At 39.5% G+C, this 27605-nt stretch overlaps 1 protein-coding gene across 1 annotated transcript in view; it reads right to left on the bottom strand.

Annotated features, from left to right (window-relative positions):
- Positions 1-27318, bottom strand: part of KIF2A (kinesin family member 2A) — a 55482-nt gene extending 28164 nt beyond the window's left edge. The window contains exons 1-6 of the mRNA XM_085043316.1: positions 27111-27318; positions 6220-6314; positions 4831-4950; positions 4339-4393; positions 2153-2275; positions 1502-1602 (exon numbers count right to left, since the gene is read on the bottom strand). Of these exons, the coding sequence (XP_084899442.1) occupies positions 1502-1602; positions 2153-2275; positions 4339-4393; positions 4831-4950; positions 6220-6314; positions 27111-27174 (558 nt within the window). The 5' untranslated portion in view covers positions 27175-27318. The remainder of the gene's footprint in view (positions 1-1501; positions 1603-2152; positions 2276-4338; positions 4394-4830; positions 4951-6219; positions 6315-27110) is intronic.
- Between the last annotated feature and the right edge of the window lie 287 nt (positions 27319-27605).

A 27605-nucleotide genomic window follows, 5' to 3' on the forward strand; every position in this document is an offset into this window, starting at 1 on the left:
CACCACTAAGCTGAGCCTGAGCCTACTGTGTGCTCTGCAGAACTGATTAAACAACCTTCTCATCAATTCTCCCTGCAAATACCTGTTTTACAACACTTCAGAACATGCTGCTGATGCCAAAAACAGCTAGCTCTGGTGCTCAGACCTTACTAAGTTTTGCATGGCTACCCCCACATGATATAAAACTTCTGAATCACAGCTGGCTGTAGACACAGTGTAGGCCCTCTCAGAAGCACTACATCGGGGTTATTAAGCTGAAAGGGAGCAAGCTCATCCTTTGTACCTGTGACAAAGCCAATCCTCACCTCAAAAAAAATGTATCCTGGTAATCAGAAGCTGACTGTACCTTGATGTCATTCACTCTGACAACAGTGAACTAAAAACTGCTGACAGTAACTCTTCACAAAATGTTTCTTTATAACATTCAGAAAGGAGTACTGCCTATTGTGGAGAAAGCATTTACCTAACATTCTTCAAGCCATCTAAAGGTTTTGCACACTAGAAGTCATTACTTGGTGAATTATTGCTGCATTTCACAACTTCCTCATACAGATGTTTAAGACTCAGATGCAAAGGGAGTGTTTACAGGAGCAATAAAAAAAATTTTACAAGTAATACCACTTCAAAGTATCTTAATACATAAAGCCAAAAATGGTCGTTCCTCACACATAAAGACATATTTATATTTTGTGTAAACGGATGTAAATTATAAAACACATATTCAACAAAGGTCATTTTAGGTCAACTTGGAAACATCATTAAACCATAAAAAGTAAATTGTATGAATGATTTACTTGACAGTGGCAATTCTCATATCAGCAGCAGATTGGTACTATCTTTTTAGAGACTAACACATACTCACAGGCTGCCAAAAAGATTACCCTCATAGTTTTGCTAAAGATTTTACACCATTGTGACAGAAAGTCATTTAATATTAAGAGATTTTTCTCAAAGGATTAGCAACTCCATTTCTTTCACACAAGTTTTTAACAGCTTGCTGCCAAGCTGCTTTCATGATGAAATTATAAATGTATAGACTAGTTTAAAGAAAGAAACACTAAAAGTCACTATTAAAACTTGAGCCGCAGATAGAGCTATAAAGTATCAAAGATCATAAAGAACAATTTATTATAATGCTGTATTACCTCCTGTAGAATAACAGACCTCTCTAAAAGTCAAAAGGTTGATTATTGTCAAAAGTATATTTTCCCTAAGAAGTAGCTATCATCAGTAGTTGTTCTCTGAAGAACATGAAGAAAGACAGCAATTGAAAGCAATGATTTCTGCAGGAAGAAGAAGAGGGGGAAAACCATCTAGGGTAGTAGTTATAAGAGCAATGCTACCAAACACCAACATGTTTGTCAAACCTGTATACAAAATGAAAACACTAAAATTCAAGATTATCACGGTTCATAAAAATTATTAAAGACCAAAAAAGCACAATGGTTTTGCAACCTTCTCTTGCTGACATGTGTTTTCCATTTGGGCTAAAAATACTAACCTGAGCTCTTTTTTCTCTAAGTTCCTGCTGCTGTAACCTTCTTTTTTCACGCTTCTCTTGCAATTTTTCAACCTCTTTTACACAGTTAGATTTTCTACGTGCTTAAAGAAAAAAATGTGATTTTAAAATACTTTCAGTATTTACACAGAAAACTTCAATAAGATTAATGTATCGATAATTAGAGCACATCAACTATGACCTATATTTTTACGCAAATCAGTATCAGAATCATTATGGCATTTAAATTTCTAAAATGCATAAAATTTATTAGAAAAAAGTCATGGGAATGGAACAATAATTAGACAAACAAAAATATATGACCCTGAAAAAATATATGGACAGATACATGTGATCTCTTGATTTGAATTAAAAGTAAGCCCAGGCAAATTAAAAAAAAATAAAAAAATAAAAAAGAAGCAAAACACCACCATGGTTAAAAGAAAATAAAGGAAAAACAAATTCCAAATACTAGTACAATCATGATGAAAATGAACATTTGTTTAGCCACAGCTTTCTGAAAAAGCTCCTCAAGGAAGCTCACAGAAAACTGAGCATGTAGACCATTTGTCTTTTATGGATAAACAACACAATCCAAGAGAATGTACATGTAATGCCCAGAATGAATGAGTCCTTGATACACGGTTTACATACAAGGGGGTCCAAATTCCTTTTTTGCAGCTTGAACTGGAGATATATCTGAAACACTACCATTCTGTTGAGAAGAGGAAGACTGCTCAGGAAGCTGAGTAGGTCGTGCGCGTGCAGAACCAACCACTGCAAAGGAAAAGTACAAAGCTCATCTGAACATGGAGGAGTAACCTTTCTACCCATTTCTGAAATGCTTTGTTATGATGAGATAAAATAAAGCCCCTTTCCAGACACAAAAATTTACTATTGATGAGGAGAGGCTAGATTCATCAAATGTGTATTAATAAAAATATCCGGTATGCATACTTTTTTATCCTAGTGCTGTACACTAACACAACATAATTGTTAAGTACTCATGCTGCACATGCATATTTTTAAATACTGCAGGACTAGTACAACTTACTATGTGCACAGAATGAAGTGTTTATTTGGAGGTATGTAGTCCTGAAGCATAAAGTGCTTCAATTTTATTTATATTGTAATTATACCCCCCAAAAAATAATAAGAAAATAAGCCCCACTGTTTCACATTCTCTAGATTCTACAAAACGCTCCAACCCCATTGAGCTCATGATCTCTGGAGGAGCAAAGCAATAGAAATGAAAGCCTGTGAAGTACAGCTCAATCTGTAAGTGGAAGAAACAAGCCTTTTTTTCCTCCATACCAGAAGGAATACAGATCCAATCAGTATGTCTAAATTTATGCATTGACTCTATACATGCTAAAAATGCCAGTTTCTGAAGATGCTGTGATGTCTTCTTCCAGAGAATGCAGTGGTAGTGGTGTGCATGTAAGCCTCTGTGATGGAACTGAATGCTTTAAACTGTTTTTCAAATAGCTGGTTTGATCAGCTCTGCTTCAGCTGGCCCATTTCCTGCACACACTTCTAACAGAGTCTGTCAGAAGAGTACCAAAGTGAAGGTATCAACTTTGACCAGTAGCTGGAGATGACATTCCAAGAGAAGGCCAGCTCACTGTATAAGGTGGAAACAACTCCAGAAACAGGTTTTGAACAGGACAGACAAGACAAATGCACAGACCATTCCACATATTATAGGAGATCTAGCTTACAGCACAAACTGAATAAACAAAATAAGACAGTGTGCTGAGAAAAGCTGAATTATAAGGGCAAAAAAGAAAAATATTTAGGCCAACAGTGAACAGTAACAGGCATGGTACTTATTAAAATACAAGTTACAGGGTTATTTCATACCAAACAGATAATTTACTACAAATGACAACATGTATGGTTGTGAGAACAGTCCATCAGTTAGAAGTCTCATATTTAAACCTAATATATTAGGTTGAAAAAAACCCCAAACTGCTCTTTTATTTTCAATCTGCTTAATACCCCCAGAGCCAAATGGCAGAAATGCAAAAGTGATCCCAGTCATCCACAAGAAGAGTCTGGTCACTTGCAAAGACATGCAAGTCCACTTGCTTTCCAAGTTTAAACAGATGGGCTGGAATCTAGTCTGAAGTAATGTTAGTAGATCAATAATTAGAAGAAGACTCATCACCATCATCAGTAAAAGTTAGTTAAGTTGAACATAATAGAGAAAATAAAAACAATAAGCAGTAACTATTCCTTCATATGTTATAGATGCATTACATCTGTATTCATCCAATATGTACTTTTCACCTATTCTCTTGCGTTATTTCAGCAATTTTTTCAGGTTTTTCACTATTAACTGAAGAGCAATAAAAAAGCCTGTAGGACTTCAGTATTCTTTGAATGACTGTTTATACACAGGCTGTTACAAAACAACAGGCTGCTAACAAAAAAAGTTAAAAAATTGAAAATGTAAGTATTTTAAGTGTATTACTTAGTGTATATTGAAACATTCAAATAAGCTGAGGAGACTTAGTCCTCATATATGAAAAGCATAATTTATTACTAAGCATAATTTATTAGCTTCAAATTTTTGCATCTTCAGTTAATTGAGCTTAACTTTCATAATGCTATAAACTTGCTTATATATTTAAACTTGCTTATAAATATAATTTGTACAGTATGACTTCGTAAGTATACACAGGAATAACTCTAGGAATTATATTTCAATTCTTTTACATTTCAAAGGCATACATACCAAATGAGGAACACAAAACTATTAAGGAATACAAGGTAAACAGAAGTTAAAATATTACTGTATTTTTTACTTCATTGTAATGGAAAGACATAGCATTTACCTCTATTATCTCTGGCAGGAGGATCATTCTTAGAAGGTAACACAGTTCGTCGACTCTACAAAGAAAGAAGTCTCACTTATTTGGTAACCATATTACTGGAAACATATACTGCAGCCCCATCTCTGCTTCCTTCTAGTGAATGAAAATAACATGACAAGAACAACAGAGACCTGACTGCTGCCAAATCCCATCATGAAAAGTGAAGGGGTGAAGGCTGATTGAGCTGTATATACTGTTTCAGAAAACTCCAAAACCTTTTCTATATTTTTCATTAAGACATATTTAGTTATAAAAACATCAATTCCTAACTCCCTCCCTGCCAAACCTGCCCTTAAAAAAATTTAGAAAACCCCATTCACCACAGGAAAAGTAAAGGAACATAGTTATCGAACAGCACCACAGGCACAAAAATTAAGTTAAAAATTCTAGCATAACATCATGTATAGAACTACCATATAGTTGCCATGAACATGGTGCATAGATATTACCAACCTTCACAATTTTGTTTACTTTGGCTGATGAAGCAGGTGGTGGTAGTGTCTCTGGATTAGGTTCAATATCTTCATCAGGTGCAAGATCTGGGTTAAGCGAAAATATGCTCTCTAGATCAATCTGTGAAAAAGAGCATAAAAAATATTAGTGACACTTAACATAAATCTTCTCTGTATGTCCTGTTATGTTTGACAATACAAATCTGAATTATTTTCTATTGGTTAAAAATAGACTAATCTTTGGTCTTTGTATCATTTGAAAACACAGCATTCAGTAAAGGGATGAAATAAGAGTGACAAATAGCATAATTTTGTAAGGTGATTAAACTAAAACAGAAGTAGCTAGTATTACTATGGTAATTTGACAATTACTGCAAAATATGTAAGACTCTCTGTAACATAAAAAGAAGGAGAGCTCAGTTATGTGAAATTTCCCAGACAGTGCAAAAGAAACAAACTGCAATGACCCAAAAAAATCAAACCACAGCTGGTTTAAATTTATCATCCTTTTTTGTTAAGTATTACTAAGTGTCATTCAAACTGCTGTAAAATGTAAGGATGGAGAAATTTATCATCCTTTTTTTTTAAGTATTATTAAGTGTCATTCAAACTGTTGTAAAATGTAAGAAAGGAGGGGCAGGATCTTGAAAATACAAATTTTTAAAAATGTTGAAGAGCTTTGGTCTCTATAGACTTCTATTCCTCTTGGCTGGACCTTTCAAAGACCTCAGTGCTATATAGATTCTGTATGACTTGAGTAGTGAGTTCAGATTATGAAATCACCAGGACTTTCTCATGGTTTTTCTTTTCCTTTTTCCTGTGCTTTCACAGAATCAGTAAAGTGTAATTATTTCTGACATGCTTCTCCAAACTGAGGCTGGCTAACACAGTCCAAAATTTAAAGGAAGTTCGGGTAGGAAAGTGTTACACAAAAAGACACAGTTTCATAAGGAAACCAAGGCTGTAAAACTGTTGCCAAGAATAAATGAATAGGCAAACAAACTGGCAGTTAAATTCCTCAAGAATACAAACACAAGATTTCTGATTTAGTTCTCCTACTAGTTTCCTGTCTGAACTGTGTGTCATTCTCCCTCTTAAAAACTTGATTTTTCTATTTGTAAAAATAGGTTAACAAAGTTAGCCTTTGTAATCCAGTTCAAAATCAACAGATGAAAAGAACTGCTTAAAAGCTATGACACAGAGCTCAGGAATTCAAATTTACAACAGAAAACAGCATTTGCTCAACATCTTCTGTACAAAACAGTCTGTAGCCAAAGAACCATCAAGTAAATTAAGTTTTATGTCTCATTTTTTGTCTCCAGCATAAATTCCAAAGTAATATTCATGTAGATTACACGTATTTTGAAAAGTTCTAAATAAATGAGCTTGCCTCTTTCCCTTTAGTATCTCCATTTTCAATCCATTCAACAGTTACACTTTCATTATCTTCATTTAGGGATGTTACCATAGCTTGGTGAATTCGGCCTAGAAAGCAAACATAAGCGATCATTTATTAACGGGTGAAAAAAATTCACAGAATTTATTTTCATTCCTGCACTGAGACATGCTGAGAGGTAGGAAAAAAATGGTTTAAAAAATGAGGTGGTAAACAGAAGGTGATTGCAGGCCACACACTGTGAAGCAGCTCAGACCTGACCCACCAGTGGAGGCACTAATGGGACAGTCAGCACACAAGTGAAAAGCACAATGAACAGAAAATTGAGTGGTAAGTAAACAGAACACCTCAGGAAAACCACACCACTTAGACTCTCTCTCCTTGGGAGAAGAAAACTCCAATACCAGAAGATTCCCACAGGTGCTAAAGGCCCCTGAGGGGCACTTCACAAAGGCTTGTTTGTCCCCCTTCTAGGCTGATACAACATTGCACATCTCAACACGGAAATTAAGCCCTTGGAAACTGTGTTCTGATATACATTTATTATAGGCACCAATCAGTTGGCAGTCTAACTAAAATTAAGCTGCCTAGAACAACTATTATTTTAGAAAGGGCTACTTACACAGACTGCTGAGCTTGAGTTAAGGTGCTTTTGCCTTGACTTCTCCAGTGAAAAACCAAAGGAAGCAAGCCCCCACAAAGTGAGACAAAATAAGTACATTTTCAGTAGGAATGAGGATTTTTTTCTTCAAAAATATGTAGTACACTGCAATTTTTTTAAGTCCTATTTCCTGCACGGTACAGAAGAGCAACTGGAAGAGCAGGACAGCCATGCACTGACACAAAAGGATCAAGACTCAAGTGTCACATTGATTTCACATTCATGCTTTGCCCTAAAGTACCAAGAACTGGGGTTACTGAAGAATGCAAGTCCAAAGCAACTGCTCCTCTCACACCCTACTCTAACAAGGGTCCATACTATGAAATCCCTTGCTCCACCTGACACAAGCGATCCCCTAGGACTACGTGCAGCTCCCAAAGCATGAGGGTTCATCCTGGAGCAGTTGTGTATACGCTGCTGCTGGGCACCCGCTCAGGGTGAAACAGAACACAATCAGCCCACATAATGCTTCAGTCTGGCCCTTCTCTGCCTTGCATTCTCTATTCTCCGTTTCTAAAGCTATTGGCCCCACAAATCCCCTTCAGTTTTCTGCTCCACTGATTGTTTAAACTTTTTGTTTTAGCCACCTTAGTCACAATTTGACAGTTTGAAAAAAAGAAAGAAGTTTTTTACAGAATAAACCTTCTAGGGCCTGCAGAGGGACAGAAAAAAAGAAAAACCTTGAGTGATATACCAAATTAACTCACCCAGAAGTGAAAGTAACAAATGTATACCATTAATATTTCTTTTATTACAAAGGCTGCCTAAACATTCACATCTAGTTAAGATTCAGCAAGCAGAGAGACTACAGTGAAGTGTCATGGAAGGTAACAGCAAATGCCTGTACTGTAACACAGACTGTGGAGGAAGAGCCTAGCTGCAGCTCAGGCGAGGCATAGCTCTCAGGGGACAGGCAGAGCAGCCGGCAGCCCTGGGCAGCATCACTTTCACATCTGTGACACTCACCTCACTGGCAACGCACATTATACATGCACTTACAACCTCCACGCTTCTCTTGGCCCGGGGTTTGGCATAACAGTCACTCACGCACTAAACAAGGTTAAGTAGTTTTATAGCATTCTAAATAAAAAGCCTCCTCTTTTGCTTCACTTGGTTCCTGTCCTCTGGCATTCACTTATTTTTATTTCCCCGACCCATGCTTTTTCTGAACAAGCCCTTCCATTTGTGTGTCCTACACACCATTCTCACCATCCTCAATATACCTCTCCATTAGTATTCAGCATTTAACAACCTCTAAGGACTTAATTTTGTGCAAGAACATTCTTGTAGAACTGTTTCAATGAGCTATCTGGTCCTTCAGCAAAGTAGCAACAGAAGCTGCTATCTTCCTGTAGCAATGCCACTGCTGCCCCTTCTGCAACCAGCATGCTGAGACCAGGCCGCAAGGACACAAAAACTCTGGAAACTGGGAATTTAAGCTTACATCGGATAATCTGCTGCTGCTGTTTTAAGGTTTGGCCCAGCTGTTAATTCAGAATCAAGAGAAAAACAATGTATGAAAATATCTGTTTAGTAAAATACATTCTATACAATATTAGAATAATACTTAGTATGTCACCAAATTTTTAAAATTTTGAAAAAAAAACACTATTCACAGCTGAAATCTGTGAACTGCATTAGTCACAGAGCCATCATGTAAGACCTACTACCTGCTTCTGTGCTGTTATTTTTGACAGAGAACAAGTATTATTTAAAAAAGGTTTCATCTTTGCCATAACAAGTGAAAAGAGATCAAAGCAGGCTGATGAATGAACAGAAAATACCCCACACTCTAACAAACAGAGTAAGCCAGCATACTGTAACAAAAGAATCACAATAAATTTTCCATCTCTGCCAGATTTCGTCCCTTCCCTGGCCAAGAAAGTCAGGACTGAATAAAAACCACAAAAACGTCAATACTAACAAAAATAAATTATGTCCATCTTCCAAATATTCTGAGCTTAAACAGAAAATGGTCACTACAGTGTTTACACTGGTAATGTACTCAAACAATTTGTTCCTAAAAATTCTTTGTGTTACTAAAAGTTTACATGTTACTGAAGTGCCAGATAGTGCATTTACATCTTTACAATTGCCCCTTGCTCTCTGGAAACAGTATTCCATTATATTTTTCTAGTACACAGCTGAATACAGCAGCTGGGAAATTCAGGAATGCCAGCAACCAATTAGGCTGGCATAAACCTCATCTAGCATATAAAGCAAGACCAAGCTACAAATGCTAAAGCGTAAGAGCCAATCTGCAGAGTGGTTCAATGCAATGACCCTAATTTCTGGTGCACCTTCTAGAGCTGGTATCAAAATTTGACATGGAAGCATGTCCATGTAAACATCAACCAGCATTATAATAAGCTGAACAAGTTACAAGTGATTCAAGAACACCATCTTCACATACACCATAAAAACAAAAGAAGTAGAGCTGATACAACAACTCTTCACTTGCCATTTCCTTAATTTCTAGTGCTTCTCCTCACATGATTAGAATTCAGACCACAAACAAAATTTTTTCTCTGGGAAGCTGTTCCTTTTCTGTAGGGCTCCCCACCGAAGTGGTCACAGCACCAAGCCTGTCTGAGTTCAAGATCTGTTTGGACAACATTCTCAGGCACATGGTGTGACTCTTGTCCTGTTCAGGGCCAGGAGTTGGACTTGATGATCCTGACAGGTCCCTTCTAAACTAGTCATATTTAACGATTCTATGGTGCTCAACATTAACAAAGAAATTATTTGAAAATATTACTATTTGGTTAAGTATGTTCAGTCATACAACACACGACATCTGGCTCATCTCCTACTGACTAAAAAATACTGCTGCATAAAAATTACTCCTGCCAACACTTCTGCAATACAACAGAAAAATGTGTGACACCAACACTTTACAATTACCTTAAATACACAGACATTACAATATACTCATTCTGTGGCTAGCATAGGTCTTTCCCACGAGAACTTCTTCTGTGTTTTATAAACAAAGATAAAGTTTGGATGTTGTTACAGTGTCTCGAGCTTTGGACAAGTCAGGCCTGGCTGACCAATCTGGGTGACCTCTGAAAAGCCTATATAGGTTGGATTCAAAAGAATAAATCTCTCTTTTCTATGCTACGCTGAGAATCCGGGTTTTCCTTCTCTGCTAGTGGCTCAACAGCGACGCTCATTCCAATTAAGCGAAAAACAACTTCCCATTCCCTTTCTTCCTAAACGTCTGATGAACATTTGACAAACAGAAGGAAGCAAGCATACTGATCAGATCTGTAGACATACGATATAAATATCCTCTGTTGTAAAAGTTCTTAGGGCAGCTAGTGGTGCACAAAAAGGTTCAGGAAGAGCAGTGAAAGCAAATAACCAGGGCTAAACCAAACATTTTAATTAACCCTTAGCCTAGGTAGCAGTTCCAACTCATTGCAAATACCGAGCGTACTTAGATCCTTACCTCAAAGCAAACAGAACATTCTTTACCTGCCAAACTTCTCCAAACCACCACAATTCTGAAGCAGTGATCAACCACTAAACCCATGGCACTTTCATCTTCCTACTACTTTTCAGAAACAGAAGTTATCAGTGTAAAATATGGGTTGTATCTAGATTATAGTCTGGACTACAGCAGTGGCTGACGAGACAAACTCTGTCACATTCTCCCAAGTGACTCAAGCAATAGAGCTGGACCACATTCTTCCCCACCCTTCCACATAATTGAAGTGTGTCTGCCCCAAAAGATGTTGTACTCACACATCTTGTGCAAAAGTTTTGTGAAATCTTAGAAATAGCTTTGAGCCGTAATAATTAAAAATTTACAATAAGGCTCTGGGTTGGGCTATGGGGAAGTTAATAATTTCAATTATGATCCTCTCATTCCACCCCCAAATCAGTAGGAGGACCCTACCCAGCAGTGTCACATTATGACCATCATCTGGTTTAAGCCTTGTCAGCCCAAACCCAGGCAACAGTTTTTAGCAGGACCAGGCTATGGCAACGTTAACAGATGTAATCTTCACCAAAGGAAACTCGTGGCTTTCTCATGTTACATCCCTTGTATACTTGCTGCATCTTCAGGAGCACAAATGTGTTATGTTAGCTCTGGCAGTGGACCACTTAGCTTTTCTTAATGGATCAACAGAACACGTTGTTAGGTGAACGTAAAAATATACTACAGATTCATACCTACTACAGTCTTGCTGAGGATGACCACTGCAACAAGAGCTACACATACCTTAAAAGATTGTAATACACATTTGTGAAATAGCCATGATTTTCTTATTCATGTTCATGAGTGACTAATGTGAATGTCACCCCATCTAGAGACACCTAAACATGACTGACCTGCACCCTCTGTCAGCCGATAGTCAAAAATTAAAATTGTGAAAAGTACCATTTGCTTCATTCTCTTTCAAGTAATACAAATTCCAAATTACATATATTAAAAAAATGTTTAGGAGAAGCATGAGGCTTCAAATCCAGAAGCAGCACTTACCAGACAGAATTACTGTAGTCCAAAAAGTTATCTTTTGTGCTACAGGTTTCCATCCTGGCAACTCTGGTGGAAGGGCTTTTCTGCTCTCACAGAGCTCAAGAAGGTGAAAAAAAAATCACCAAATAATGCCTATAGCAAACCTTAAGGAAAAAATTCGTAGGAAAAAAACAATTCCTGGCATGGTGTGCCCATAGGGGATGTCCCTGCATTGCTTGTCATGGTCATCCCTGCGCTGCACACAGTTCTGCTGCTAATCCTCCAAGTCAAAATCAGCAGTTACTGCTGACTGGTGTTACTTTCTCCCCAACACCAAATGTATTTGATTTTATTTTGTTTCAAAGTTTCATTTGTCCACAACGCAGTGGATACAGTCTTACATTTTCATTGTATCTACACTGTTACACCACTTTTGTTTCACTTAATCTTGTATCTACAACTGTTACACCACTTTCGTTTTACTTAATCATGAGGATTTATTTCAGCTTTGCTCCCTCCCTGTTGTCTTGTCTGTTACCTTAGTTACTGTGTTATCACATCGTCAAATGGACATGAAACATGCACAGTCCCTACAATATTTCTAAATCAAGTTCTTAAATACTAAAAATAACATAATTTAATTAAATACATACTTTAATATCTATTTTTGTGAATGATCCCCAGCTGCTACCAACTCATTTTTGTATTATCTAAATTATACAGCAATACCCAAGTCCTTCATATGACACATATGTTAAAACCACATCTTATCATCTCTGTAAACATCTACAATGTAACAGACAAGGATTTTGAGAACAGAAAGTAATACTACCCAAATCAAGTTTCCCATTTCTGCCTGAATGTTCCAGCTTTGAATTAAAATCCAACTTAATCTACTCTTGCCCCTAAATAAAAAGCTACCAAACTCAGACACGTCCCAAGCTAGATCTGTAGGTGATTTCTGTGCAAGTACCAATCAAACATAATGCTTTAGAAAAACAGAGTTCACAGATATTGCTGACAGTCCACTAAGAAATGAGGAGGGGAGATATAAACAACACAGGAACATGTCACTGAGCTGTGTACAGCGTTTAGCTTCAAAATACGAACAGTACATTTAATGTTCCTCATACAGCAAACAGAATGTAAATGACTTTTTGGTTTCCTGTCCATCCAACACCAAAAAGCCCCTCCACTCTGAACCACTAAACTACAGCTCACTGTGCTCAGCCTAGCTGAACTTGTTAGCTGTCCATACTGAAGCACCTTAAGAAGTTACCAAAAGCTGCCCCACACTGCGGTCATGGTTTTTGCTTCTCTAGTAACTGGCAATCTCCAGTCTTGTCACGTTGTGATGTGGTAGGTTTTTCTGCTGATGTTTCATTTTGCAAGCTGATCACCAAAATCTCCCTTTACATTCAAAACAAGTTTTCTGTGGTTTCCCCAGCTAGAGGAACACTTTGTTTTTCACTTCCCTTCAAGGCAGGTCCAGTCTCTTTTGAGGGTGGGGTGTTAATATCCTTTTAAGCAGATTTCAAAGGGCATGATTTTGCATTAATGAGCTCCCCTTAAAACATCTTTATTTGCTTTCAGAAGCTTCAACTGCTGGTGAAATCAACGGCAGCCATCCCACCGGCTTCACAAAAGGTTTTCAACAGCATCTCAACATGGTAGCATTCGAAGATTATGCTACATACTGCCTCTGGAGGTGTCAGCATCAAAGTGAAAGAGGATACATGTTACTAAAGCAGCTGAATTCATAACAAAGTGTCACATTATGATGCCAACAGATGCACTGATATCGTGATATTTACCAGCAAGTTATCTCAGCTGTACCATGCCAGCCATCCTATCATTTTTAAGAGTGGGTGAACTCTCAACTTACTAACTTACTCACAGGAAAAGGTATTTGTAAGGAAGCATCTTCTAGTCATATCTAATACATGCTGGTTTAAGTCCCCTAGAAAATTTTCAATAAACTGAAAACATTTCACTTTTATGTCATTAGGTGGTCTGCCTCTGCTATTCACACAAAAAGCTGCACTAGCACCTTGATGTCAATATATACAAACTTTTTTAAAGACTGCATGTATTCAGAGTCATTTAGTACTCTATGCTCTCTTTTATGGCTTGTACAAACACAAACTTGTACAAGAACCATCTCCACCTGTTTTTGAGTATCTGCTTTTCCAACACCATCAAGGGAGCTGAAATATCTCAGAGAAGCTCCAGATCATTTTCCAAAGGGACACTCATTGCCAAATAACAGTAATTCTGAAATGGTACTCACTTTTCCTCTTGGCACTTCACCCTGTCCACACTTACCTTATGACTAGCTAGAATATGAAGGTTTTATGCCTGTCATTTACAGTTTATACAGCAAAAGCACATTCACTTTGTGCCATTTTTACCACAGTTGTTTTGCTCCATACGTCTCAATCTTCCTGTATGATATACATCTCCAGATAGATTATAATCACACAATAATGAAGTTCCCCGATAATGGTGTTACTTTCTGTGTTATGGACAGGACTTAATAACTTTAATGGATGGGAGAAACTAGCCAGCCAGTCCCAAAACTGATCCCAGAAGGCATGCTGTTAGTTAAAAATTACTAGGTATGCTATCATCACCTGTCTTAAGCACATTACTTTTCTTGTGTTAAACTTCATCTGAATCATTTTTGATAATCTACCGAACAGTTTATTGAAATTCAGAGAAATTTATGCCTGACCTTCACTAAATGGTCTATACTGGCAATGCTGCACAAAGCCTCTCCCACCCTGATGCCCTGTCAGGGCCAGCCTCCAGTCAGGTTACCCACCCTACACTCAGTTCCAGGATTCAATATCATGTTAACCTGCTCATCTCTATCACACTAGTTTGAGACACAGATACTAGAAGCACTTCAGCATTTGCCCTCCTCTCTTTGCTACTACTTTTAATCAAGGCACCGTACATTCCTAGAATGATTTTATTAGATCTGTCATTTTTCCATTTACTTTAGTGCAAGATCAAGCAGGATGGGCTGTAATCTCCTCTGAAATTGATATTAATGTGATGGCCAATAGCTCCATGGCCTAAAACATTTTTATTCACTATGCCGGTTTTGTTTTTGGGATACCACAACATGGCATAACCTATGACCAACGTCTTCATTCTCAAGCATCAGGCAGTACTAGGTTGTAACTGAAAATGTCCTGGAAATCCCTTCTGTCCCTTGTTTTCAGATCACACTATGGAAAGAAACCCTAAGACAATTGGTATGAGGTTGGTTCACATTCACAACTGCCCCGGACTAGCATCTTTCATGGCACTTTGCTCAGATGTACAGCACTTAAGTGATCAGCCCAGGTCCCTCAGCTGTGCCCATGGTAGCAAGCAGCACACTACTGCAACAGGAGCAGAGAGGTCTGCAGAGCAAAGCAGGTGGTGCTGGGGATCAGACATTCATACTGTATCTTCTGCAGGGCACTGAGGGGTCTAGCACCACAATCTGAACACCCTATGCCACAGCGCATCAGTACCTATCTTGAACGTACCATCCCGTTACTTTTCACCCAAAAGGAATTCAGTGTGCTCCATGGCCACTTTAACAATGAACTAAAGCACAGCACAAGGAAGTAAGTGATGATCAGACGTGTCCACAGTCCATTTTTTATATGAACTGAAATCCATGTTACAGATGCACCCTTGTGGTCCCAAATGGCACATCTAGAGCGTCAAGACCTCTTAATTCACCTTGACCTACACAAAAATGAGAAAACTGCATAGCAGTCTCCCACTATGATGCTTTTAAGAGCATGAATAGGAGCACATGCTGCATGCACAGGTACATGCACAAGAACATGAAAGTATAATGCTTATTAAAATAAAGGACTGTCCAAGCAGTGATAGACTAAAGAATGCAATTCAGACCTTTTCTCAAGAACCACACACAGAAATAGAAGCTTTTCTGGTTCACTCCAGATGGGAGCCTGGAAGTGAACTAGCACATATGCACTGAAAATTATCATGGTACCAAGACCCCAGGCTAAAATGAGGTGCAAGATAAACTCACAATCAAAATAGTACAAATTGTGAAATACTTTAATCCTCTGAATGAGAAGACTGCATGCAAACAAGTACTAATGAAGTAGGGCATCAGGAAAGAGAAGCATGTTTTCTTTTATTATACAGGTCTTTCAAAACATTAACAAACTTACAGAACATCTTCCAGCCTGGTGTTTACTTGCACTCTATTACACTGAATTTGCCATCTGATCCTTTGGCAAAACAGCTTTTTGGGTGGCTAGGTGTCATGACTCCAAAAGAGCCTCCCAAAAATGAGTACAGAAAAAAGTGGCAGTTGAACTTCAACATTAAGACAAAGGAAAGATAACACATCCAGAGAAAATGAATCTCAATCATGGCTTTACAATGCTGAATCTGGAACTAGGAGTTGCAATTTAAGAGATCCTTAAGTTGACACAGCTCTCTAAAAACATCATTGCCTGAACATGCAGCTGCAATGACAAAAAAAGCTGTTGAAACTTAAAAGCAAGTATCCTTTTCAAACTATAAATAAAACTTTGGTACGCCCACATCTCAAGTACCGTGGCACAAATCTTCACACTTCAAAAGAGATGTAGTGGAATTAGAAGAGGTTAAGAGAAGGACAACTAAGAAGACAAAGACAATGAGGATATTAAGCAGGTAAAGACTGCTCACTTTTGTGGAGAAGACTGAGAGTGGACTTGGTTGTGCTTTACAACCATAAAGGACAAAATGAGTGAAAACTAGTATTGACCAAATCCTGCAACACCTAAAGCTGGAACGAGTCTCTTAGAGTGCAGGCTACAGACAGATGAAAGTCGTAATGTACTTCTGTATGCAGCAAGCAAGGAACTTCTCTATCTTTTGTCTGCAAGAGGCAGACAGTGTATTCACAAAGGTATTCAATAAATTCACAGACAATTGATCTGTAAATGGTTATTTAACAGGACTAGGCAGAGTTGTACTTCTAACATCCTACATATAATTCTGGATAGTGGGAAAGACAAAGCCTTTGGACAGAGACAAGGCTGATGTGCTTTCTATAAATAGCCTCTAGTTGTTGGGCTAGATGAACCACTCATCTGATCCACTAGGATACTTCTTATAGAAGTGATGAGCTTACTGGAAGTATTGTAAGTAGTAAGGAGACTGAGGAACTTCCAAAAAACCAAAAATACTTCAGAAGATTTTAAGAACAACTTTGTCGAACTTCAGTGTAAGTTAAAAGGAGAGAAGGAAAAAAGTTTTCATTCACCTCTCATAAAATGAAAATTTTATCATATATTCACACAGCAATGTCCCTTCTACAGTGTAAAAAAACCCCAAAATCAAAACAATAATAATCTACCCATTTTCAAAACTCCTGCAAGGTTTTCCAGCACCTGCTGGTCTGTTCCAGAGCCCATAAGAACCCCCTCCAGTTCTCCTATTTAAGAAAGATTCAGCAATCAGAAATGAAAACTTCATTCAAATGAAAAAAAGACATTAATGTATAACATGATCATATTTGCTGTCCTCTAGCAAAATTTTCTTTTACTGATGCTGCATAAGTGAAGGTTTGCATTCAATTCCTGCTAACAACATTTCCACCTGTCCCATGAGTTCATAACTTGTAAACAAGTTGCAGGAATAGTTCAGTATCTCATTTTTTTTTTTAACAGTTTTGTAAAACTGAACATAATTTGGCATCTTTTTGTGCATTTAGTCAGCGGTTCCTTGGAGTCCTTTAGGACAATTTTGCAGGCAGTTTTGTAAATCTTTTTGCTGCTCGAAGTTACTCTCAGAATACTTATTCATATATTTTTGCAGATCCAGGCCCTCTGGCATAAATTTCACTACATTTATGATGTGTAGGCAAACTTAGATTCAGCTCAAGTATGTCTTTGTATGGCATTGCTGGGATAGAGTTATCTTTTTTTCCTAGCAGACAGTAGTCTGCTGTTGTTTTGATCTAGTAGGAGAATAATGTTGATAAGACACATGCTTTGGTTGTTGCTAGTTAGTGTTTACCCCAAATCAAGCACATTTCAGTGTCCCATGCTCTGACAGCGAGTAGGTACACAAGAACCTGAGGAAGCATAACCAGGTGACTTGACCTAAACCGGGATAGCCAAGGGGATATTCTATAATTTCACAAGAGCATGTAGTGATAGTGTCAGCGATTGATTTGGGGTCTCAGCCTGGTTCATGCAAAATATCATGTACAGAAAATATCACGTTTTTATACTATTATAAACTTTATTTAACCGTTACAAGAACTTGGTTTCCAGGGTCACATGTTTTACTTTCCTAATGGGTCACTGATCACCTTCATCATTCCTGATTCCTTCTGCTAATCACGTAAACATAGTCTTGCCTCACTATCAGTCTCAGCCCCTGCCAGGGGCAATTCAGCTTATCTCTTTCAATGTCTCACATTAACTAGTAACAAAAGACTTCTGCAGCTGCTGCACTTCGCAGCTAACACCTTGCACTCCCACATGACAGGACTAGAGTACCAGACTCATAGAGAATAGGTTTAGACTGGATATTTGGAAAAAATTCTTTGCTGTGAGGGTGGTGAGGCACTGGAACAGGTTCTTGAGAGCAGCTGTGGATGGCCCATTCCTGGAAGCTTTCAAGGCCAGACTGGATATGGCTCTGAGCAACCCAGTCTAGTGGAAGGCATCTCTGCCACTAGCAGGAGTGATGAGGTGGTGGAAGTAGATGAATTTTTAGGTCCTTTTCAACCCATTCTATGATCCTGTCACTCCATACCCAGAACATCATGCCCAGTATATAAACTGGGGTGGGCTGGCTGGGAGGGCCCAACTTGCTGCATGGGGACAGGCTGGGCATTGGTCAGGAGGTGGTGAGACCCTGTTCTGTGCATCAGTTGCCATTTTGGGGGTTTTATTTTTCTCTCTCCTATTGTTATCTCCCTTTTCATTACTGTTATTACTATGTTACTGTTTTTACTATTATTATTAGTCAATCATTAAACTGTTCTTTTTTCAACCTACAGGTTTTCAATTTGTTTTTTTTCTAATTCTCCATCCCACCAGACGTGGAGGTGTGTGGAGTGAGCAAACAGCTCTGTGGTACTTGGCTGCTGGCTGATATTAAACCTAGACCTAGTCTTTCAAACAGCATTTGGGTTTAGTGGTTGTTGAAATTTGTTTAGTGACAGGATTTAAGATTATGGTGGACTAAAATAGTATGGTGAATATTATCTGCAAAAGACTGAGATGATTTGGCCAGCCTTCTCCCTCCCTTCCCTCCTTCTTTCATTTTGTTTGTTGCTTGAATAATTGGCAGAGACCTCCTTTTCATTATTTTCTCAACTTCCTCTGAAGCTGACAGTAGCTGCCTAAAAACAATAGCTTCTTGCATCACACAGAAAATTTCTACCACCACCTTCTATGGATGTTTTCAAATGGTACCCTTTCCTTTTCATGAGCCATCCGTCAAACAGTGGTTTGTTGTTTGTTGGAGGGTGTTTTTTTCCCTTGCTTTATAAAATTATATTTTGTAAGAAAATGTACCATTACTTAATTCATTACAGAGGTGCCAAGTGCTGCTCCACGTTAAAAGTGAGAAGACTTTATTCTCATGCAAGTTTAAAGCTTGTATTTTATCTCAACAAGGTAACTTCTAGAAGTTCGAACAAACAAGAAAACTTCAAGTAGTATTTTAATTATTCTGTGTTTGATGAAAGCTTATAATAACTTTAAAATCATCTGATTATGATTAATATTGACATTATTCATCATCACATGAATTCCTACTGTACTAAAATGCCAAAATTAACACTGAAGTTCAAATAATAAAAATACAGAAGTACAAAAAAACATAACCCAAACCAGGGTTAGAAATTTCGAGTATTCAGAAACCTAAGTGTGCATGTGCTTTTCAAACTGAATTTACTTCCAGTGCCCTCCTCCTAGAGCCAGAGATCCTCATTAGCACATCACTATGCATTCCTTCATCTCTACAGATGAAACACTTCTACAGATCAGTTGTGCAAACACTTCTATAGATAGCTGGAAATACTCCTCAAACTCCGTATGTAGTTCACCCACAGAATAAAAGTAACACATTTTAGTGACTGCAAAATGTGCATCCCTGTGCAACAAAATTTCTAGAAACTCTGCAAGGACACAAGTGTGCTACATAATTTGCTTCTAAAGAGAAAGTTTTAAACAAAGCCCACTGTCCATCTCCCTCCACACACACATTCAGTGTGCTCATCCACTGAAGGCAACTCTTAAACACACAATCCTGTAATTAACAGAAAAGACTAAAAATATTCACACTTCTGCTACCTGGGATTGCACAGATCTGTGAGTGCCTGATGGGAGCCAAGAGAACATCAAACTTAGAAAACTTGGCGAAGCTACAATGAGATTTCTGATAGCTTGGAAGAAAATAACATTCCACTAGATGAAAAGCATTACCACACACTCCTAAAAATTAAAACAAAGTAAAAAACTTTTTGTTATCTCTAAGTCATTTTGTTACTTATTGGAATGGCCAATTACATTTACACAGCGTTGGCATTACATCAGTGGCAGAAAATGCAGCAGACTGTCCCCTTTGCAAGCCTGGGAAACCCAAAAGTAGCTTATGCCTGATGCAACAAGACTGGCCACTAATAAAAACTAAGCTACTCTGAAAGCTTATTTATTTGAAAAACACAAAATAAAAAACTCTACTACCACATTCAAGGCTTTAAAGCAACAAAATCCCTCATCGTTCTTCCAAGAGTCAAAATACAATATCAGACCCAGTGTTGCTAAACCAGACCCAATTTAAAAAATAAAAAAGAAAAAAAACTGATTAAGTAGCTTAATTAAATTAAATCTAACTGACAAGTCACATTTTTAAAAAACATCATTAAAAGTTTTGGTTACACACAGTTTACAGAGTTGTCTTCAAGAGCTCTTTCCTACCTACTCCTTCTAAGCAATTCTGAAACTAACTTGAGTTCCTGTCAACAAGGAAAACTGAATTTAGAAGGTAATAGTAGAGTTATTAGAAGTCTTCTAGGCATGTGCTGCTTATGCAAATGATTCGGTGCACTACACACATTAAAAAAAATGCAGAAGCATAGTGTGATAAATTCATTCTCTTTTCCAGTAAAGGTAAATCTAACGTATTTTTACATACAGCTTTATTGCCTTTTGTCTAACACATATAAAATCTAGTTACACATATTTAGCAATGACCAAATCCAAAGGCACCAAAATTAGCTTTTAAGAACACTTTTTAACAAGGAAATGGCAATGCCATCTTTGTAACACCCTCCCTGAGAACTACTACCTGAGGCTGCACCATTTGCCTAGAGCAATTACCAGGCATGGAGAAGAGCAGCACAAGAGATGAACATCAAGCCCCCTGGTCTACCTCCAAAGGAGGCTCCACATCAGGACAGCATTTAACAATGGTAGATGAATTCACTGACTTCTAGTAAATCAGTGGTATGTGAATGTTCTAAGGTCACAATTGACCGTATCATGACACCTTCTGGGGATATGAACAAAGCATGTTTCCAGGTTATCAGACACAGTCGACACTGTATCATGGCTGAACACTTAATACAGGATTCAAAGCATCCCTTTACAGAGGTCAAAGGTGTAGGAAAATCATCCATCTCTCAATCACCCATCTCTCTCTATATTTGGAATACTACAGGAAAATACAGACCATTTAATTCTTTGCACAAGAATAAAAAAAATTGGACCCAAAAGCAATACAAAACAGTAAATGTTTTCAGGAAAGGAACCAGGACAGGAAAAGAAAACAGCACACTTACCTGTACATAAACAATAGGAATGGATTTGAGGATATAGCTAACAGCAGTTTTAGACAAACTATATCTAAACGACATATCTAAATTGTAGTTTCAGTTCCCTGCCCTCCCTTCCCCATTTCCCTACAACACATCTAACTAAAAGCTAACTCCAATGCTGTGGACAGAGAAAAGCAGTCTAAAGTTAAACATCCTAACAGTCAAAATTAACTGTAGCTAACTTAATTATGACAAGTGTCTAAATAAATAAGAACAAGTGTCTTAAATAAATAAGAACACGTCTGCCCAAACCCAAGAAAAATTGCTCTAAACACATACCTAGGAATATTTGGTTTCATGACTAGATTCAGTCTACTACTGAGCTCACCTGGTAAATACTTCTCAGTCATTCCTCTACCCTGTTCAGTGGTAAGTGGATGCATTGAAAAAAAAAACCTCAAAAGACTAGTTTACCTCCTACAGCAAACAGAAAGAGATACTTTTACAATGACATTACTCTCCAGTCAGGCATGACTTCTTCCCCTCATTTTATTGTCTCATCTCACCTATACATGGGTAAAAGTGACGTTTGGTGCTACAGCAGCACAACAAAGTCTTCCATTCATAAAGCTGTAAGAAGAAAAGACAAGCAATACTGGGCCTAGGCAACAGGCAATCACAGAGAGTGAGTGCGAAGAACAATAATTTTACCTACTAAATAGAAACAAAGAACAGATTCCCCCACAACATGATTACTGGGGGAAAAACATGCAATACAAGCTGGGCAATCCCAGCTGCCACTTACAGCTCTAAAGACATTACTGCCAGTAACGCTGTATTGAACACACCTATGGAAGAAAGACGAGAAGATTCTCTGAAGATTAAGACTCAACTCTTGCTATTCCCCTTGCAAAAAAGCTATTTCCACAAAATCCAGAAGGCCTACATAAACATCTGAGGATCTGTGAGTTACAGCAAAAATTCACTTACAGCTTAATGAAAGCTGAACACTTAAAAAGTGATTGCAAAAAGGACACCGAAAAGTTAACATATCCTCCTTAGAATTCTTCTGATACAACAATCCCCAGAAAGTTTGGATGTGACAATGAGAACCTACACCAGACAAGCCTAAGTGCTGGACCCACTAGCTGGACCAGCAACAGCAGATTTGAAACCCTGGGTGTGTTCTGGCTATTATGGAAGCACAAAGACATATTGTGTCTGTACAGCTTACACAGGGATTAGGTAATTGAGTCAAATGATTTAAATGTGGTAACAAAAAACTCTTAATCATAGGGAACAAATAGATGTATGTCACCAAAGGAAAGAGTAAAAACACATTACCATTTAAATCTATCCTCAAGAGCTTGTAAAATAGGGTGACTTCCCAAACCTGTACAAAAATTTTATAGCATCATTAAACCTTCTATCCTGCTATAAAATCATTCTTGCTATTGGGAGTGTCTATGCACTACCCAGAAGACAGAGGATGCTACGGACATGTCACCTCTGAGAAACATGTGTTTCAGAGAAGTTGGATTTTAAAGAAACAAAGCACAGCCCTGACTGTTGCAAAAACGTAGTCTCATTTGTGTTTGAAGGTGAAAACAGTTACCGCGATGTTTTAGCAAGACTAAGGAGAGAGGAGCTCTCAGTAGGTTTTTGGACTGAACGGATTATCCTCTACCATGACCAGTTCCTGCTGCTCCAGACACAAATGAAGAAAATTCTTAAGCAGGCAATTAAAAACAACACAGCTATGGGCAAGATTTCTTCCTACCTCACATCAGTTAGAGGTTATTTAAACTACAGAATCAGGAAGAACATAAACTACTGTTTACAGTTGCTGGTGTATTTTCTTAGTTTTTATTGCAAAACTGGATATTCCTACCATCCTTCTTAAAATTCTGCTATGTTTCTAGATTCAATCTCCTCCGGTAACAAGCTCCATGCGCTAATTGTACCTAGTACTTTCTCCTAACAATTTTAAGTTTTTACTTTCAAACACTGACAGCTCTCCTATTCCTGCATTATGAAAACCATGGGCATAAAGTCATGATCTTTCTTTTTTACACCATTTGATGGTTAATCCTTAAGAATTCAGCATTTTTCCTTTCCTGAAAGTTCAGTCAAATCTTGACTCACTCTCCCAATTACAAGGATGTCCCTTCTCCTCATGCCTGTACATTATTTCTGATATAGTGAAGTCAGAATTGTATGTGCCTCTTCCTCTCTCCCTCCCATCCCACTTTCAAAATGAGCAAATATATAATTAATTTCTCTGTCTTTCTAGGTAGTATTTCAGGCATTCAAAGACAGAGGGAACAGGAACAGTCTGAGGAGGAAATGGACAAAAAAGAAAAAAATAATTAATCAACCTCCTAAAGGGCTGCAGGGCGGAAGGGATTTCTCTTATTTCAGCAAAAGAATGCATTTATGGAGAAAAAATGTGAAAGTCTTTCTCCAAGTAGTTATACAGGTCTTTGTCATCATTAATGGGATAATGCACAAGAAGTGTAGATACAGGTATAAGTTCACACACAAAGCAGCAGGCTATTATAATTTGTGTAAAGGAAATTCATCAGCAGACAAATGCTCATCTTTAGACCTCAACAAGAGACACCTTCTGGACAGGAACATTACATGAGTCTGGCAGGTAGCTCCTGATTTCCTGCTCACTGCCCTAAGCTTCCATGTGATAAGGCACATTTTTCACATGTGCAAATGCAGTCCATTCTTAGTAATTTGCAACCTAAAACAAAGTTCTTTCCCATTTCAAAGACAGATTACCAAAGCATATGTCAAGCAACATGCATAAACTAAACTAAGTAGTAAATTTCAGTATGAGAAGTTTTATAATAACTCTAACTAGCTGACCACTTAGCACCCCTTACATTACATGAACATAACTAGTTCTTCCTGTTATAACTGGAAATACTATCTGCAACTCTACACAACAGTTATAACAATGTTTACCCACTGAGAAAAAACAGCAAGCGGCTCTGAAACATCAGTTCTTGAAAATGTTGGTGTTTATCCAAACTAGTTTTCATGTGGTTTTGGCCACGACCTCTAACAATGCCTTTGTTTTGTGCAACATTTATTTTCTATTCAGTCCTGTAATAAACCCCGCACTTTAGGCTAACTAGAACTTGTCAAAATGACAGAAAACGTGACTTTGCTTTCCAGAATGTTCTGGTCTTTCTTGTAACAATCATGTTTCACCAAAAAATGCATTTCTTTCAGCTTTCCTTTTTACTTAAAGAAAAACAGTTCTCTGGAATCAATATAATTCTTCATTCAGAAAGAGTCTTTAAGATTACTGGTAGATAGATGAAAAGACCTACATACATTTTCACTGACCCCACTAATGAAGTAAAACTATTCTCTGGATTCAGCAAATAAACAGCTATATAAGAAAAACTTAAAGAATTATTATACCTACCTCCCAAAATAGTATTTAGCTTTAAAAAAAGACTCACTACAAACAAGACAATATTTAAAAAGAAAAGCCCTTATGAACACATGCCTCTCCCCAAAAGTTCCCTTAATAGTTTTAATGGTACTTTCCCAGCCAAGGGTAGCTGATATGACAGAAAGCCCTAATTCTTCCTAGCATACAGCTCTGGGTAGAGCCAATCCAGCAGATCACATGTAAAGACTTCCAGGTCATCCTGACCATGTGTTTCCTATATACTGACACTGCAGGGGTCACAGATCCCTCTGTAAGCTATTGGAACACATTAATTGTGCAGAAAACTAGCACATCCAAAAGTTTTCTGCTGTGTTTAGTGAATCAAATCATCAATTAATGTATTAAATAATCAGAAGAAAAAATCATTAGACACACTGGATGGGAGAGAGTCTGTAGGAACAACTCAGCTGACAGAAGCAGAGGCAGCAAGACCCTCCCCTTGTCAGCAGCAACAAGATCAATTTCCACTGCTGTGCAACCACAGCTGAGGTTAGAAAACTACCTTCTATGATGGAATGCAATCTAATGCTGGCTGTCCTTCCATATCTTTCTCAAAATGCTCCCTTCCACATACCTAGGACAGCTTCTTCTACAGTTTAAAGGGAACAGAATGACACTTAGCTGCAGTAGCCTGAGCCAGAACAGGTTATCTCCTCCAGCACAAAGAAAAACAAGGACACCTCACAATAACCAGGGCCCACCACTTGGTTATGACACTGCAGTCTCGCTCACACCAGGATCAACTTAATTCAAAGACTCAAAACCCTACAGTTAGAGCAACTGCTGTGAAGACATCTCCCTAGTATATATTACTGACACGTAATATACTTAATGTGCTGCATCATCTTTTTCAGTGATACAGCAAAATACATAAGCCACCAATAGTAACGAAAATAAGCATCGTTACATTCAAATTACCAAACTCACTTCTGATATTAAAAAGTGTGCAGAACCCTGTAGAGAGGAAAACAAGAGCAGCAAAGCATTTTCATGCCTTAATTTCCAAAGGCATACAAATCAAACAGTAGTGTTTCTTAGGAGTTCACAGAGACATCAGAAAAAGTTTTACAAGTTGCTACTGTGAGGCTTTCTGAAACCTCAGACACAGATCCGCAGGAGTTATGCAAATAATTGCCAGACCGATCAGATTCTTCACATGGCAGAAAAGCCATTCGGCACAAATTGAGGGGTTGGGTGCAATCCAATGTCCAGCCAACACCAACCAACACTTTATTGTAGGGTTGAACTGCAGCATGGGACACAAGAAAGACAAGCTGCATAAGGCTTGTTGGCTGCTTTTTTTATGCCTCATGACAAAACCACACTAGCTTCAGAGCCTTTGACCTCCACATCTCTCTTTCTTTAGAAACATCTGCTTATTCTTTAGCAAGCTCCTGGATCCCGGGTCGGGGGGTGGAACAAACAAAAAAACCCAGCAACAACAACAACAAAAGAAAAATCTTTCCAGAAAATCCCAGCAGAACCCCACCCCAGTTTAGCAGGTTTCACAGACCTCATAGAGGCTGAGGAGAACAGATTACATATTCCCACTCAAATCCAAGAGCTGAAGTCATGAGTGACCTGCCATTGATTCAGACGTTCAACTTCCCATTTCAGTTCTCTCCTAACAGACAGAACCAGTGAACTGTTGGGATTGGAAGGAAACTCTCTGGAGATCATCTAGTCCAACCCTTCTGCCAAGGCAGGGTCACCTAGAGCAAGTTATACAAGAACACATACGGTGGGCTTTGAATATCTCCAGAGACAAATATGAAGAGTTAGCACCCTAAACCCGTCACACACGCCTCCTTGATTCACATGTATTCCAGATAGCATCACACATCCTCCCACCAGAAGAAGCTGGGCAAGACGAGAAACACTGGATCCCCAACAGAGAAATTACAACTCACGGGCATAAATAGCAAGTACTCTTCTTACATTTTAATCACAAAGAACATCTGAAATAATAACAACATGCTTTCTGCCAAGTGATGGAAATGTCCAAAGGCATTCCTGTCAGGACATTACCGTTGTGTCATTTTTCAGGGCACCGGAGCAGGCAAGTTACCTCTTTCACACGAAAGGCCTTTCCTTCCTTCCTCCCTCCCTCCCTCCCTCTCTCCATCACCTCATCGCCTCCCCGAAGGCCCTCCTACCTCCCTGCCAAAAGCTCCCCGGCTCCCCTCCCACGGCCCCACGCCCCGAGCCCCACGCCACCCCCGCAGCCCGGCCGCCCCGCACGTCTGGGCGCCCGCCCCACCCGCGGCTCCCCTCGGCTCCCCCCGGCCCCGCCCGTGCTCCACTGACAACCGCAGCGCGCGCCGGGCGTGGCCCCGCCCCGGCCCCGCGCACACAATGGGCCCGGCGCGCGCGGCCCCACCCGCGCCCCGCGCCCCGCGCGCGCGGCACCGCCCGGCCGGGATGCGGGGAACGGGGGGGAGGCTGTCCGCGGCCGCCGCCCCCACCCCGGCCCGCTCACCATCGCTGCGCTTGATCTCCACGTAGATCCCTATCTGGATCTTGCCGAAGTTGGCCGCTGCCATCGCTTCATGGGGCGCACGGGGGAGATCGGAGGCGTCGCCGGCCGGGCACACCGCGGGGAGGGAGGGCAGGCCGCGCACGGCAGCGGCGGCGGCGGCTCTGGGCGGCCGGGGAGAAGGAGGCGGGGAGCGGAGAAAAGGCGCCGGCCGGATACAACAGGCGCTGTGGGCGCTGCTGCGCCTGCGCGGCCGCCCCGGCGTCACGGCAGCACCGGCTCGCGGGAGGGGGCGGGGAGCCGCGCGCCCGCCGCCCGCGCGCCCCGCCCCTCGCGGCCCCGCCCTTCTTCGCGGGCGCGCGCAGGGGGCGCGGGCAGCCCGGGAGGCGCGGGGGGCAGGCTGGGCCCGGCGGCACCGGCAGGCTGGCCTAGCAGAGCGGCCCCGGCCTGCCACACGCGCGGTCCCGCGCCCCTGCGGCGCCAGATGGTGGCCGAGCC

This window comes from Lichenostomus cassidix, chromosome Z (assembly GCF_008360975.1).
Source record: "Lichenostomus cassidix isolate B80296 chromosome Z, HeHo_3.0, whole genome shotgun sequence".
Taxonomy (NCBI): Eukaryota; Metazoa; Chordata; class Aves; order Passeriformes; family Meliphagidae; genus Lichenostomus; species Lichenostomus cassidix.